We start from the raw sequence: 15,705 nt of genomic DNA on the forward strand, positions 1-15,705 counted from the left end.
TTAGAAGCTGCCGATAAACTTAATGAGATCTACACGAAAACTAATAAGACCCTCGATCTTATATTGGGGAACCAACTAGAAATTAAGCACACACGGACTGAAATAACGAATATTATACAGACGCCCGACAGCAGACCAGAGGAGCGCAAGAATCAAGTCAATGATTTGAAATGCGAGGAAGCAAAAAACATCCAACCGGAAAAGCAAAATGAAAAAAGAATCCAAAAATGCGAGGATAGTGTAAGGAGCCTCTGGGACAGCTTCAAACGTACCAACATCAGAATTATAGGGGTGCCAGAAGATGAGAGAGAGCAAGATATTGAAAACCTATTTGAAGAAATAATGACAGAAAACTTCCCCCACCTGGTGAAAGAAATGGACTTACAGGTCCAAGAAGCGCGGAGAACCCCAAACAAAAGGAATCCAAAGAGGACCACACCAAGACACATCATAATTAAAATGCCAAGAGCAAAAGATAAAGAGAGAATCTTAAAAACAGCAAGAGAAAGAAACTCAGTTACCTACAAGGGAATACCCATACGACTGTCAGCTGATTTCTCAACAGAAACTTTGCAGGCCAGAAGGGAGTGGCAAGAAATATTCAAAGTGATGAATACCAAGAACCTACAACCAAGATTACTTTATCCAGCAAAGCTATCATTCAGAACGGAAGGTCAGATAAAGAGCTTCACAGATAAGGAAAAGCTAAAGGAGTTCATCACCACCAAACCAGGATTATATGAAATGCTGAAAGGTATCCTTTAAGAAGAGGAAGAGGAAGAAAAAGGTAAAGATACAAATTATGAACAACAAATATGCATCTATCAACAAGTGAATCTAAGAATCAAGTGAATAAATAATCTGATGATCAGAATGAACTGTTGATTATAATAGAATCAGGGACATAGAAAGGGAATGGACTGACTATTCCTGGGGGGGAAAGGGGTGTGGGAGATGTGGGAAGAGACTGGACAAAAATCGTGCACCTATGGATGAGGACAGTGGGTGGGGAGTGAGGGTGGAGGGTGGGGCGGGAACTGGGAGGAGGGGAGTTATGGGGGGGGGAAAAAAAGGAACAAATGTAATAATCTGAACAATAAAGATTTAATTTAAAAAAAAAAGAAAAAAAAAAAGAAAAGTAATTAGATCTAGTTTTAATCATGAAAACATCCTGGTTTGAAAGTAGAGAGAGACCGTCTTGGATGAGAAAATGTATGTTAATAACACAATAGTAATTTTATTGATGTATTATTTTATGAGACATATTTCTTTAGGAATTGCCTTTTGTTGCTAATCTATATTAATAATATCACTATGTGAATGAAGAATAGCAGGTACCGAAAGCTAATCCTACATTGTGCCAGTATATATTAGTACTATGTACTTGAATATAAGTGAACATAAGAATTAAAATATTGATGTTAGGAATGTAAGGATTATATTCATTCATTCAGCAAACATTTACTGAGCATTCAACGTGTATTAGTCATTGCCAAGATCAGCAAATATAGAAGTGGGAAAGGACTGCCTTCAGTGGCTAAAACCAGTGATTACAATTAAATGTGTTAAGTGCTATAATGTCTACAGAAGAGGCTGTGGAGAGGGAAACACTTTTGAGAGCAGGAGGCAGTAGAATTGAGTATTTAAGACTCAATGTTAGGCTGGAAGACAGTGGAACTTTAGGTTGAGACCCAAATGTACTTTTTCTTGTGTTCTGCTTCCATTATAATTTACTTTACAATTGACATGAATGCCTAAATTCCATTTTATTCATCAGAGGTGGAGAGAGGAATTCAGGAGTAGGGGTCATGGACTCTCAAAATTAGATTAACAAGTTTTTGAGCACTGCTTTGTTAAGTAGCTTGCTGAGCACCTACATAGATTAGCAGCTACAAGTTTATATAAATCAGTTCAAATATGACCAGATACAGAAAAGGAATATTCAGCATGTGCTTCATGTTGTACTATGCGAACTTGCAATGACATAATTGACAATTATGGTAATAACATGTAGTACTTATGGATTTTTCAATGACTTATGAACCTTTTAAAAAATGTATGCCTGGCTGGTGTAGCTTAGTGGTTGAGCATCGACCCATGAACCAGGTGGTCATGATTCTATTCCTGGTCAAGGCACATGCCTGGGTTGCGGGCTTGATCCCTAGTTGGGGACATGCAGGAGGCAGCCAATTGATGATTCTCATCATTGATGTTTCTATCTCTCTCTCCCTCACCCTTCCCCTCTCTGAAATCAATAAAAACATATTTTTTTAAAATGTGATTAGCCAGTTGATTTAATTCATATAAGTTTATACTCTCACAGTACACTTTTCTTCTTTGTTGAAAAACCCTTGGAACCTCACACTTTTAGGTCAGTTTTATTTTACTTGTAAAGATTGATAATGAAATAATTGCAATTAAAATTTACACAGCCTTTTCAATAGTTTAAGAATTTGGTAACTCTCTAGCTATCTATAACATTAGCTCAACACAAAGCTATTTCAAAACCTGCTTTAAAATGTTTTAAGTAGTATCGAACTTAAAATAATTCTTAAAAAAAGTATCTTGCCCTGACCGGTTTGGCTCAGTGGATAGAGCATCGGCCTGCGGACTGAAGGGTCTCAGGTTCAATTCCAGTTAAGGACATGTGCCTTGGTTGCCGGCACATCCCCAGTAGGGGGTGTGTGCAGGAGGCAGCTGATTGATATTTCTGTCTCTTCGATGTTTCTAGCTCTCTATCTCTCTCCCCTCCTCTCTGTAAAAAATCAATAAAATATACATTTTAAAAAAAGTATGCTAATTTTTACGAATTAGCTTTTATTCTGGCAATATAATACAGGATGGGACAAAAGTAGATTTACAATTGTTCATATGAAAAATAGTACAATAATTAATAAATAAGAATAAACTGTTTCATGTACTCACAACTATAAACCTACTTTTGCCCCACCCTGTATAAAAAACATCTCTGATTCAGCTTAAATAAACTTGGTATCTTGCAATCTCAGTCTCATTGTAAACAAAAGAATCAACTTAAGTAAAATTAAGGACTGGCCCAAAGAGCAAAGGCATCCCTAATTTTGGCAGGCCCTGGGTTAGGCTTCTTTTTGGAAAACTTTCTATTTCAGCCAGCAGCAGAACAGTTTCGCTCAATCAGGCTGAATCTTACATTTGCCTGGAAATGTATGGCCCTTGATTTATTTGAATTGTGGCAGCACTAGAGTTTAAGAATGACTATGAGAGAAGACTGAATCTCCAGTCCATTGTCATTCACATTTTTTCTGTGCAGAACCTGTTTCACCGGTAAGAAATTAGTGGGCTGAAATTGCAATTAGGGCTTCTGATTTGCTCTGGAGAGTCTTTTGACCAAAGGACAAGATCTACTTTGCTCCACTTCTAGGTGGGAGTTTAATCTCAAGGAGCAGAGTCACACTTAAATCAACTGCAGCTGCTGAAGTTTGAGTTGGTGCCTCAGAGTCCCAGCTTGTTCAGGTCTGCTTCCCGAGAGCACCTGGTGTCCTCCCCTTCTCTTCCTGAATCCTCTCCATTAAGCTTGATGATGCTGGAGACCCTTCTGTTCCATAGTTCTTATATAATTTCTTCCAATAAAATTTTATTCTCCAAACTGTTCAAAAGCCCCCTTTTACTCATTGCAAATTCTTCTATTTTAGTAACTAATACGAAGACACACTTTCTCCCTCTCATTGGCGCACAAATCCCTATGGTTCTCTGTGATACCCAATCCCTTTTCAGGTGTTAGGTGCTCCATCTGATACAGATGCATGAGCAGTGTTGACATTACACATGACACCTGCTGTTGGAAACTTAACTCTGCTCATTTCCTTTCTTCACTGACTCTGTGCTACTAGTCTCAACACTGTAGTGGTTTGTTATAATCATAACACGACACAACATTCTCCAATTTCCGGTCCTTACTTCCCAGCAACGTGTCTGGTTTTTTAAATAATCAACAGTGTACCAGAGGCTTCCATGCTTGAACAACAGTGATTCTCAAGGGAGGAGCCAAGTCTCTTAGAGTTCCGCCCTGGTGGATGAAGCAGGGATCCAGCTTTGGGTAAGTTCCCAGAAGACAATGAACCTCCTTGCCTCATTCAGTACAAAAAAAAAAAAAAAAAAAAAATAGGAAGTTTCTAGATTCTAGTTTGAACACCAGCTTCCAAAGTCCAAACTCTTCTGTGGTTCCTTAACTACTCTAGTAAACTCGAAAAACATTGGACAGGCCAGGCTGTGAGTGTCTCAAAGGTAGTTTCACACTAACCCTAATGCCTGCCTGTGCAGGGTTAATTTCTTATGAGAATAAATATCCTTAAATGCCATTTATCAGCCCCATACAATATGCCAGGTATTATATTAAACACTATGTACATTACTAGTACTTCGCTTGGTCCTAACAATCCCTTGAAGGAGGCAGTATTTTTACATGTTAGATAACAGAGGCTAAGACATTTGTTTACAAACATACAGTGGTAAATAGTGGAACCGAGGTCTGGACCTAAGATTAACACCACAGCTTACGTTCTTAATCGCGAGCTAAGCATCAGCTACCTTCTTGGCACAGGATGCGCAGATGTAGGATACCGACCCTGTTGTACTTTGCACCTTACTACAGTGGAATGCAAAATAGCTCTCAATGAAGGATCCCGTGCGCTCAAAAGCAACTGCACATACACCTGTAACATGCAAATTATTAAAATTTATATGTGCTGACTGCTACGGCGAATGTGCTAGAGCGAACAGCTGGAAGCAGCTGCCATCATGGTTTTAACACACGGTCGGCTGCGGTCAGGGCGGGCTAACATCACAACCTCCAAGTGATTGGTGCTGACACCGAGGAGGACACTGTTTTGCTTTCTCTGAGGCACAGAATGAACATAAGAGATGTTCTTGGCCCTCCAGAGTTTACTGTAATTGGCTTACAAAGCATGTATCCTTAAAAGGTTATTGCAAAAATGCAGGAAGTATAGGAAATGGTGAGTGAGTGGTTCAGGGAAGTCAGTCCCAGAGCCTGGCGGGCCAGAGATGTCTGCGCGAGGAGCGGACGTTTCAGAACCGCTTCCGGGAACCGGGTTTGGGAAAGGTACAGAGCGAGTGGCGGGGCGCCCCGGCGGGAGGGCGCGGGGCCGCGGGTCTCCCCGCCACCAGCCCCGGACACAGCGCCTCCCGGCTACTCCAACTCGGGGCCTCCGCCTGAGGGCGCGCCGCAGCGACAGCTCCTCCCGCGCCGCGGGGTGAGGATCCCGGGACTGCGCCCGCCCCTCGGAGCTTCCGCTTCCGGCCCTCCAGGCCCCGCTGCGGCGGAAACGACTCGGGGGGGGGGGGGGGGGAGGAACACCGCGCGGGGCGGCGCATGCGCACCACTGGCGGCCGCCATGGCGCTGCCGTCCTCCCTGAATCGGTACTTGCTCCTCATGGCGCAGGAGCATCTGGAGTTCCGCCTGCCGGTGAGCCTGCGGACTCTCCACAACTTCCGACTCCGGGGGCGGCGCGGTGGGTGGGGTGCTGGGGGCGGGAGCCGAGCACGCTGGGGTGCAGGGGGGCGTGCTCGTCGGGCATCACGCCTCCCAGCCCCGCGGTGCAGGGTGTGCGTGAGAGGGGTCCGACACAGACCTTCCCCGCCCCTCCGGCGTTTCACTCCTTCCTCTCCTCGGGGCCGGGGCCGGAGGTGGGCGGGCGAACGGGACGGTCCTCTAACCCGGAGCTCCCCGTGGGCGGGGGGAGCCGGCCGACAGCGGGGTCAGTGCGGCGTCTCCGTCTCAGACGGGCCGGGCGCACTCGGGGGGAGCGGGTGGCGGCGGGGGTGGTGCAGCTTAGTTGATGGAGAAGTCGGGGAAGCGTGTTATTCATTCATTCATTCATTCATTCATTCACGAGACACGCTCAGAGTGCCAGCGATTGAATATGCAGGACGCTGGGGACGCGATGGTGACAAAGGTAGTGTCCATCCGCACCCAGCTTGCCGCTTAGGTCAAGGGCTGAGCAGATGCATCAACACAGTGTTTTGAAGTAACGGTGTAAGTGCTGTGCTAGAGAGATGCGCAGGGAAATAGGAGAACATACTGAAAGGGAATCTAATCCACCTGAGTGTGTGTGGGGGGGGGGGCCTTTGAGATGGTTTCCATGAATAGCAACTGAGGGATGAGTAGCAGTTAACCAGGTCAAGAAGAGAAATAAGTAAATTAGAATTACAAGCTATTCTTATTACCGGATTACAAAATACGCAGCCGAGAGTAATGATAAGAGGACAGGAGAGGTGGAAAGGGACTAGAGACCCAAAGCCTTCAGCACTGGGGAGCTTGGAAGGGGAATTGATTGAAGAACGTTAAGTCAGGAAGCGGGGGAATCAGAATCAGACTTCCCTTTTAAAGGCACTTTGGCAGCAGCGCAGAGGATAGATCTGAGGGGAGTAAGTCTAGAATCAGACCAGGTAGGAGGCTGTTGGAGTAGCCTTGTTAATGGAGTAAGAAGGCCTGAACTAGGGCGAGGGGTAAAAGGATGGACTAGACGGGCAACATAGGTGATGAAACGATCCGGGCATGATAGTCAATTGAATAGGGGTGGGGGTCGGGGGGAGGAAGGATCAATCAAGGATGAGTCTTGGGGTGGACATAAGGGTGTCTTTATTTATTAACATAGAGAGCATAGCCAGATGTAAGCTTTAAGTTTTGGCTGCGCTCAAGTTAATGTGCTTGTATAACGTGTAACATCAGGTGGAGATGACCAGAAGGCAGTGAATACATACATGAGTATGCATAGGCCATGATAGAATGGTCTGGACCGGTAGTAAATATTTGGGAATTTCTGCATAGGAATACTAGGAGAGAAAATGAAATTTTTCAGAGAAAGCGTAGTGTCAGAAGAATGGCGAGCCAAATACAGGTGCTTGGACCTATTAAGAAGCGAGAAGAGAAGACCATGAAGTTAGGCAAGTGTCACAACAGGAAGGGTGAGAGGCCACAGAAAACTGAAGGGTGAAGTTTTAGGAATTTTACTCTAGCTGTTGTGTAGGTTTTTTGGGGGGTGTGGGGGTGGGGTTGGATTGCTTGGCTTAATGGTCACAAAAGATGAGGAAGGGAAGATAGAATAGTGCTCTTAACTAGAGCTTGATAGAGCATAAGAAGGGAACGTAAGATTGGTTAATAGTTTGAGGGACCTAGGGTCAAGGGAGGACCCCTTCCCCCAGAGATGGGCTAGTTAATAGGCTGAAGAGACGGGGAAATGGATATAAAGTCACAGGTGGAGGAGGTGTTGGTCTTTCAGTAGAAATGAAGAGTGGGCAAGGGATGGGGTGCGGGGTAGCTGCCCCAAGGCCTGCTTTCCAGGTAATGGGTGAGTCAAGGTTATTTACTTGAGAGATGGGGAACACAGCAGTTTTGTGGAGAAATTGAGGGAAATAGTAAACTTTGGAATAACCTTTGAGAGCAAAACAGGGAGCTGACAAGTTAAACAGTTGAGTAGAGAAGAATACAGGCGTCAGAGCAATGCGGACCACTCGGCCGAGGGCGAAGAGCCGGTATTTGTAATTTTGCCAGATTCTGTGATTTTCTTCGGTTGTGCTCAACTTACTGGCCTCAGGACTTATAAAGACAGATTGTGTCATTCAGAATTAATGTTCTGCCGGGAGGGTGTATGGGCGAGACAGGGGTGCAAGGGCATAGAGTTTCATTGAGCGAGTAGTACTTTAATTAGATCTTAATTGATAAAGGAGATGTCCTGTGGGCGAAGAGAGCTGGAAAGCCCACGAGTGAGAAACAAGCAAGTATGCGGACGCAGGGTAGGTGATTATGGTGGCCTGGCACGGGGCGGGGAGGTGTGGGGAGGGAGGATGAAGCAGTAGGCAGTGAGGATAGAGATGAGGGTAGGAACCGGATTTTGGAGTGTTTTGTAACCATTGGATTTAATTTTAAGTTAAATGGGAGCCATTGACTCTTTTTTCCTTTTTAAGTCAGGAGGTGACAAAGTGTTTTTTTCTTTTTAAGCCAGGAAGTGACTAGTAATCATTTGTGTAATAAAAAGGTAATTCTGGAGTACCAAAGGAAGGATACCACTTAGAGGAATACTGGAGTGGAACTAGACTGAGGCCGCAGGGTGAGTGCCTGTGGTCAGGCAATGCTTTGAGAAGGGTGTGGTTAGGCTGCAGTCTTAGAAAATAGCGTCCCTGCCCTGGCCAGTGTGGCTCAGTTGGTTGAGCCTAGTCCCATGCACTGAGGTCACTGGTTTGATTCCAGCACAGGACACATGCCCTGGTTGTTGGCTCAATCTCCAGTATGGGGTGTGCAGGAGGCAGCTGTTCGATGTTTCTCTCATCGATGTTTCTCTCTCTCCCTCTCCCTTCCTCTCTCTCCCTCTAAAATCAATCAATCAATATATATATAGCATTTCTGGTACTTGGTGATTTTACCTGTTTCTTCCTACTTTAATTCTTCTTAGTTTAATCTCCCAAGATTTATATCCTCACTAGAGGCCTGGTGCACGAAATTCGTGCAAGGGCCTTGTTCCTGGCCCCCGCCTGCCACCACCATGGCCGGGGGGGTCTCTGCTGCCTCTACTGCGGCCCCCACCCACTGCAGCTTTGATGGAAGGAAGGACGTCCAGTCTAATTAGCATATTACACTTTTATTATTATAGATTGTCCTTAGTCTGGGACTCATGGCACCCCAAACCCCCCCTCCCTGCCCCCCCCCCCCCCCACACACACACACAATGCAGCCAAATCTGATTCCCCATCATTCCCTGAATGATGCCTTCTGTTTTCCTGCTTTGGCCTGTAATCCATTTTTATCTAATTTGGATCTTTCCTTTCTCAATCTTCAATCTATTTATTTCATATAGCCAATATTCATTTAACTTACCTACATATTTATTTATTGTCAGTTTCCTTTTTTAATAGTTTTGATCCTCTGCCAGAATTCTTGATTTTGTCTTTTATTCCCTTCAATAGAACGTACAATTCTGTTCAAGTATGTGACTGCTAAAAGGGGCCTGTAGGTCTGTTTCTATTATGTATGGCTTTTTCCCCCCCGGGTTCTTTTTCATATGTGTACTGGGTTATTTTTTAAATATGTGCCAAATGTTGTATCTGTAAATTTATTTGAAGAAATAAAGCATGAGGCCCAGGATGATGTAAGCCCTTGAAGAAGAAGGTAGCACACAGGCCATAGCAATCTAGGATCACTTGAGCTCCTTTTCAGGCGTTCAGTTTTGTTTCTGTTCTGATTCACAGGTACTCCTGGGGTTTGTAGGTTTTGGGGATTCCAGTTTAAACTGGGTGGTTTCTCAGCCTCCTTTCCTCCCCATTGGGTGGCCCTATTCTCTTTTTGTCCCTCTGTCTTCATTAAGCTGTCCAAAGGGCTACCTGCCTTCACAGCTGATGTGAAGGTCGGCAAATCTCCCGGGAAGCCTGTGGCTACACCTTGGGTGGTCGTCCTCTCCCAGACCTTGGTTTGACGATTCTTGTCATCTCTCCATGCCTCTAGCAGATGCCAGGTTTTTCTAGTTCTCAGCAGAAGACTTAATCTGAATTACTGTACCCGGTTTTCCATCACTGGAAGTCAGCCACCATTGAAACGTTTCTTCTAAAACTGAAGTAGTCTTTTCCTCCCTTGTCCTCTAATATAACTTATATATATTTTGCTTTGCTTCTTTAAGAACACTCAATGTTTACACCTCACATTTCAGTTACTAGGTTAAATATTAACTTACCATAATTTGTGCTTAATAAATTCACAGTGATGCTCCCTCGTTAATCATTTATTTCTTTTTCTTAATTCAACGTATATATAGTCATCTAATTAACTGATCAGGACAGCAAAGTTAATTTGCAATGGGACTCTTGTCACTTTTGCCTGTTATTTGGTAAAATTGTTGGTCTTTTAATCACAAATTAATACATCACTAGTTATTTTAGTTTCTAGAGAAAGAATGGTTCCAAGTATGGCTTGTAAACAAATATATTAACAATACTATGCTAGTAATAAAAAAATTAAAATACATTAAAAGTACCTTTTTAAATCAATTGACACAGTGATGGTACAACAGCCAGTTGAGAAATAGTGAAGCAAAATCAATACTCTTACCTTATAATTTAGAACAACCCTTTAAGAAAGTATTTTGGCATATAAACTGTAAGAAGCCATAAAAATGTCATCTCTCTGGATATAGTAACCCTACTTATTGTGACTCATAAAGAAACCCAAAATATGGAAAAAGCCATATACTCATAAAATGTATATGTTAGCCTTATTTTAAACTGATAGAATTGAAAACCACCTAAATATTCAGCCTAAAGTATATTGTTTCCTATTGAAAAGTTTGCAATACTGATGCCAAGGAGGAAAATCTTTATGCTATTACAATTCAAAGGAAGAAAAGAGAATCTTAAACATGTTTGCAAACATGTTATTTCTTTTCTGAACATTCTCAAATTATCTGTAATTTATTTTTATTGCTCTAGTATCAGTTTTACTAATCTGTAGTTCTTGCTGAAACCGGTTTGGCTCAGTGGATAGAGCGTCGGCCTCCGGACTCAAGGGTCCCGGGTTCGATTCCGGTCAAGGGCATGTACCTGTGTTGCGGGCACATCCCCAGTGGGAGATGTGCAGGAGGCAGCTGATCGATGTTTCTCTCATCGATGTTTCTAACTCTCTATCTCTCTCCCTTCCTCTCTGTAAAAAATCAATAAAATATATTTTAAAAAAAATCTGTAGTTCTTGTAATCTGTGCTTTTTTTTCTTTTCAAAATTAGGACAATGTCTGATCAAATCTTTTAGCAATTTTATTGTATAAAATTTCTCAGAAATGACTTACTATTTGTGACTCTAAATTTTTTTTTAGAACCTGGAGATGTAATTTGTGAGGTATTGAATTTTAAAAGCTTTAGGTAGGTCTTCAACCCACTCTTTTCATTTTTATTTTTTTAAATCCTCACCTGAGATTATGTTTTCCATTAATTTCTAGAGAGAGTGGAAGGGAGGGAGGGAGGGGGAGAGAAAGAAACATCCACATGAGAGAGACACGTTGATTGGTTGCCTCCCACATTCACCACGCCGGGGGCTGGGGAACCTGCAACCGAGATACCTACCCTTGCCTGGGAATCAAACTTGTGATCCTTCCATTTGAGGGCCAATACTAACCACTGAGCCAAACCAGCCAGGGCCCACTCTTTCATTTTTAATTGTATTGTATTTATGTCTTTTAATACATTTTGCATTCTCTGTATTAAAATGTGTTCTCTCTATAAATATTTTCAATATAGGAAATAAAGTCTTTGCTTTCACTTTTTGGAGGTCAGTTCACTAATAATCAGGAAACTTATGGAAAGGTAAGTTGAATTTATATTTTTCAGTAAATCATACATAATATAAATAGAACCTTGGATTTAAAGAGAAGAACTGCAAATGTTAAAGTTATAAAATTAAAAAAAATTCAAGATTATACTTTGGGATTTTATATGCATTAATTATTTTGTCAAACTACATAAGAGAGCAACTACAAAATTAATCTGAAGTTTAAATAACCTTAAATTTGCTAGTGTTGTCATTTATAGAGTCACTTATAAAAATGTTCTTGTTACCGGTGGCAGTAGGATAGCCCTTTCTTCACTGAGTGCTGGTGGTGGATCCTTATGATATCTCGGGAAAAGGAATTTTCTGAGACTTGCACGAGAGGATGAATGAATGTTACTTGTGTGGAATTACATCTCTGTTTCCTAAGTCCCATTTCCCTTAGTGTAGCTGGGGATTCAGTAGAGCTAAAGCAATTCAATGTCTAGAGTTTCTGTTCCATATTGCAGTCGGGTCCAGTTTAGCATCAGGCTGGTTGCAGTCCATTAGTCCATTGTGTGTGGGGTCCACATGGGCCATGTGCGCAAATATAAGAAGCAGGATTCGAGCCAGGAGTCAACCAAGAGAAACCAGGAAAAAACCAAGAGAGCAAACTCCTTTGTTTAGGGGATTAAATATCTCAAAAATCTTCCTGAGTTTACAGTGGCCACGCCTACTCTGGCCACTGACAGGCAAGTACCTTCCTAATGCCACCCCAAGCACCTATTCTCCCACCTGTCCAGTTCCTTCCCCAGCAATCTGTGGGGAGTGGACTGGTAGCTCTCTGAGGAGTTTTGAACTGCAGCTTCCTGGCAGAGCTGCCCAATGACTTGCCTATAATATTTGGCCTGCCCTTTTGTTCCTTTCCTGTTATTAATAACTAATTATAACAGTATCATTCTGATATTATACAATAATATTTTATTAAAATGATTTACTTTTTTTTCTATTAGAACAATGTTAATTTTGGTTAGAGTCAGATCACATATTGTCTAAAAGTAGCAAATAGGAATATCTCCTTATTGACTTCTTGAGTAAAAGCATATGAGGCCATAAAGCCCATTTGAAGTAAGTTGTATGTTGTTTTTTCTTTCAGTCTCCTTTTTGGATACTTACTATTCCCTCTGAAGATATTGCCAGAAACTTAATGAAACGGACAGTGTGTGCCAAGTAAGGAAAACTTATATAATATTCTTCTGCATCAGTGTATACAACACTTCTCATAAATACTCTGCCCTACTTTTTGCTATATTGGCAGAAAGTGGAAGTGGTTGGTTGTTGGGGGGAGGTCAATTTAGCCTGCAGTTACCTGCATTTGCCACTGGATGGGGCTGGGGGCACAGAGGAGAGTTACCTGCTAAAACAGTGAAAGAATCTCAGTGTGAAATGCAAACACTTAGTTCAGAATAATTTTTTAAAACTTCTATATTAAGCAGAAGTATGGTATAAGATGTAAATGCTATGCTATTGCATAGGATAAATGCCACAGTTAATTATTACCAAAAATCTAAATTATTTTTCTTGTACATGGTTTTTAATTGGATGAGCAGATTGGTGAATGTAAGATGACAAAAAGTGAGGACCGCCATGAAATAAGTTTTTCTGTTTTAGTTTTTAGAGGAGTTCTGATTATCGTAATTTGGTATGAATTACACTGTTTATCCCACTTGAGTGTTTTCTAGAATTTATCATTGGCATTTTCTGTTTTTTCCTTTTGTTTCTTTTTTTATTAGAAAATTTTCTACTTTGGGGTTTGAAAGTTAAACTGTATTTTCAACATTCATCTTAAAATTGGACCAACTTATGTTTGAGTTGCTTTGTTTTCTGAACATTTTGGCAGATTACTGAATGCCTTCTTTCCTTAAAAATAACATTTAATAATGCAGTGCAAATATGAATTTATGTATACCTAGTTTTATTAATATGGTTGGCAATATTGAGTAGACTATAAACCAATATTTAGTTAAATTCATCACAGTACTACCTCTAATCTCTTAAACTATAAAGCTTGTTAATGGGCCTATTGTATTTAATAAAAATGACTAGACAATGGAAGCATAACTAAGAAACCCATCCTTAATTAGTTACTTCTTTAGATTAGCATATTAAAAGTTATGGCTCTCAAAGATGTTTGATTTCCAAAGATGTGGTTCATTAGGTTTAAAGTAGCTGCTTGAGAACCAAGAACTTGTACACTTCCTTTAAAGCTCATATCTTCTGATGCATATTATTTCATAAATGGTACAATTAACAATTGTGTAATGATTATATAATAGTATATAATAATTTCCGTGGCTGTTTTTTATTTTCTGTATGTTTTGTATAGCTGAGGTCACTCCTTAAGTGATAGCTGTGTAAGTGCAGAATTACTGTAGAGGTCCTCTTTCTATAAATTCAATACAAAGGAAAGGAGGAATTCATTTTCAAAAGATAATCTCAATTCTAATGGCATTGTTAATTACAATTATAAAGTAGTTTAAATTTAGATACGCATAACTGTGCTAATATGTAGATTGAGTTCTCTTTAAACTATTTCTAATAACTATTTCACTGGTTGCAATGAAATCTTGCTTGTAATTGTTTCAATGCTCCTAGAAATATATGGAAGCTTAAGAATATTTTTTAATGTAAGAATTTCTGTAATAGTTATAAAAGTAATTGTTAGTTACTAAATGTTACTAAGTAATAGCTAAATATTAATAGTAACATTTTTATCTGGTCATTTTTCTTTTTTGTTTTATGGAGAAGACACTGGGAAAAATTGGATTTCCTGCAGCTTTTCACCCATTTACTAAAATAACTTAAGTGATTTTACTACATCATTTGTGATTTATGATAAATTCATCTCCTTATGTGTAAAGTTCAATTCCTGCGTGTGATTTGGACATAAGCTATATTTGTTTCTGGATACATATTCTCATTGATAGCTTAGGAAACATAGGCAATACTTGTTTTAGTGGAATGAGCATAAAGAACTAGTGAAATCATTGTGACACATTACTGTGTGAACTGATCTCTTACCTGCGGTTAGTACTGATCGTTTATTCCCTAGGTCCATATTTGAGCTGTGGGGTCATGGGAACTCTCCAGAAGAGCTGTATAGTTCTCTCAGAAGCTACCCCGTGGAGAAGATGGTGCGTAGCGAAGTGTGGCGTCATGTAGTCCGTCTGCAGATACTGTAGAATTCCTAAGCCTGAAGAACGTATCTGCTTTTATTTCAGGTTCCATTTCTACATTCAGATTCTACATATAAAATAAAGATTCACACATTCAATAAAACATTGACACAAGAAGAAAAAGTCAAACGAATAGATGTAAGTGAATTTAGCAAAACCAAAAAACCTGTGAAATTAATATAGTCTAACCCCGCCCTAACCGGTTTGGCTCCGTGGATAGAGCATTCGGCCTGCGGACTGAGGGGTCTCAGGTTCAATTCCGGTCAAGGGCATGGACTGTGGTTGCGGGCACATCCCTAGTGGGGGGTGTGCAGGAGGCAGCTGATCGATGTTTCTCTCTCATCGATGTTTCTGACTCTGTCCCTCTCCCTTCCTCTCTGTAACAAATCAATAAAATGTATAAAAAAAAAATATATATATATATTTAGTCATATATATAGTCTAACCCCTGTTATATAATAATTCCAGTGTTTGTTAAGTGTTTATTTTGTAGCACATTGTGTGCTAAGTATGTTTCATGTTTTGTCTCATTAAATCCTAATACAAAACTTATAAGATAGGTATTATTATATAAGCACTATTTTTCCTTTTAAATTTTTATAGGACATTGGAATTACTTTTATTTTGTAGGCTCTTGAGTTTCTGCCATTTGAAGGAAAAGTAAATTTAAAGAAGCCACAGCATATATTCTCTGTTTTGGAGGATTATGGTTTGGACCCCAACTGCATTCCTGAGAATCCACATAATATTTATTTTGGTAGATGGGTAAGGAAATGTTCTTTTTACCTATTTAAGTTTATTTTCTTTCAAAGCTAAATTCTGGGCCTTTTTATTTAACTCTAGATGTAGAACTTGATAGCAGCTGAAGAGCCAGAACTGTAGAACTGTATGAATTAAAGTCAGTGAAAAATATGTGGTTATGTGGTTGGCTGGTTGGTTGGTTGGTTGGTTGTTCCCTGCCCTCCCCCCCCCCTTGGTTGTTTGTTTTTCTAGAAATTTAGGGCCTAGGTAGGAGGTGTGTACCTGAAAACATTAACACAAGATTTGTCCGACAGTCTGAACTGCTTTCTCAGTAAAGCCGAGCGAGGGCCGAGTGCTCTGGTAGCTGAGGGACCCCATTTGCAGAGCTCTCCAGTCTAGGTTTCCATTCCGAAAAGAAATGAAATTACTGGAGAGTAGTTCTGTCCACT

The 15,705-nt window shown here is 40.8% G+C and overlaps 1 protein-coding gene across 6 annotated transcripts in view; it reads left to right on the forward strand.

The window, feature by feature from the left end:
• Window positions 1-5,349: 5,349 nt before the first annotated feature.
• TRMT11 (tRNA methyltransferase 11 homolog) overlaps window positions 5,350-15,705 on the forward strand; it is a 40,728-nt gene continuing 30,372 nt past the window's right edge. Inside the window, exons 1-7 of one of the 6 annotated variants that reach the window (XM_059700264.1) lie at window positions 5,366-5,462; window positions 10,852-10,897; window positions 11,273-11,338; window positions 12,436-12,509; window positions 14,371-14,473; window positions 14,561-14,653; window positions 15,146-15,280. In XM_059700264.1, the coding sequence (XP_059556247.1) occupies window positions 12,487-12,509; window positions 14,371-14,473; window positions 14,561-14,653; window positions 15,146-15,280 (354 nt within the window). In that variant the 5' untranslated portion in view covers window positions 5,366-5,462; window positions 10,852-10,897; window positions 11,273-11,338; window positions 12,436-12,486. Of the gene's footprint in view, window positions 5,463-10,851; window positions 10,898-11,272; window positions 11,339-12,435; window positions 12,510-14,370; window positions 14,474-14,560; window positions 14,654-15,118; window positions 15,281-15,705 lie in introns of all 6 variants that reach the window. The other 5 variants (XM_059700261.1, XM_059700262.1, XM_059700265.1 and 2 more) reach the window with 5 other exon arrangements.

The sequence above is a fragment of the Myotis daubentonii genome, chromosome 6 (genome assembly GCF_963259705.1).
Source record: "Myotis daubentonii chromosome 6, mMyoDau2.1, whole genome shotgun sequence".
NCBI lineage: Eukaryota > Metazoa > Chordata > Mammalia > Chiroptera > Vespertilionidae > Myotis > Myotis daubentonii.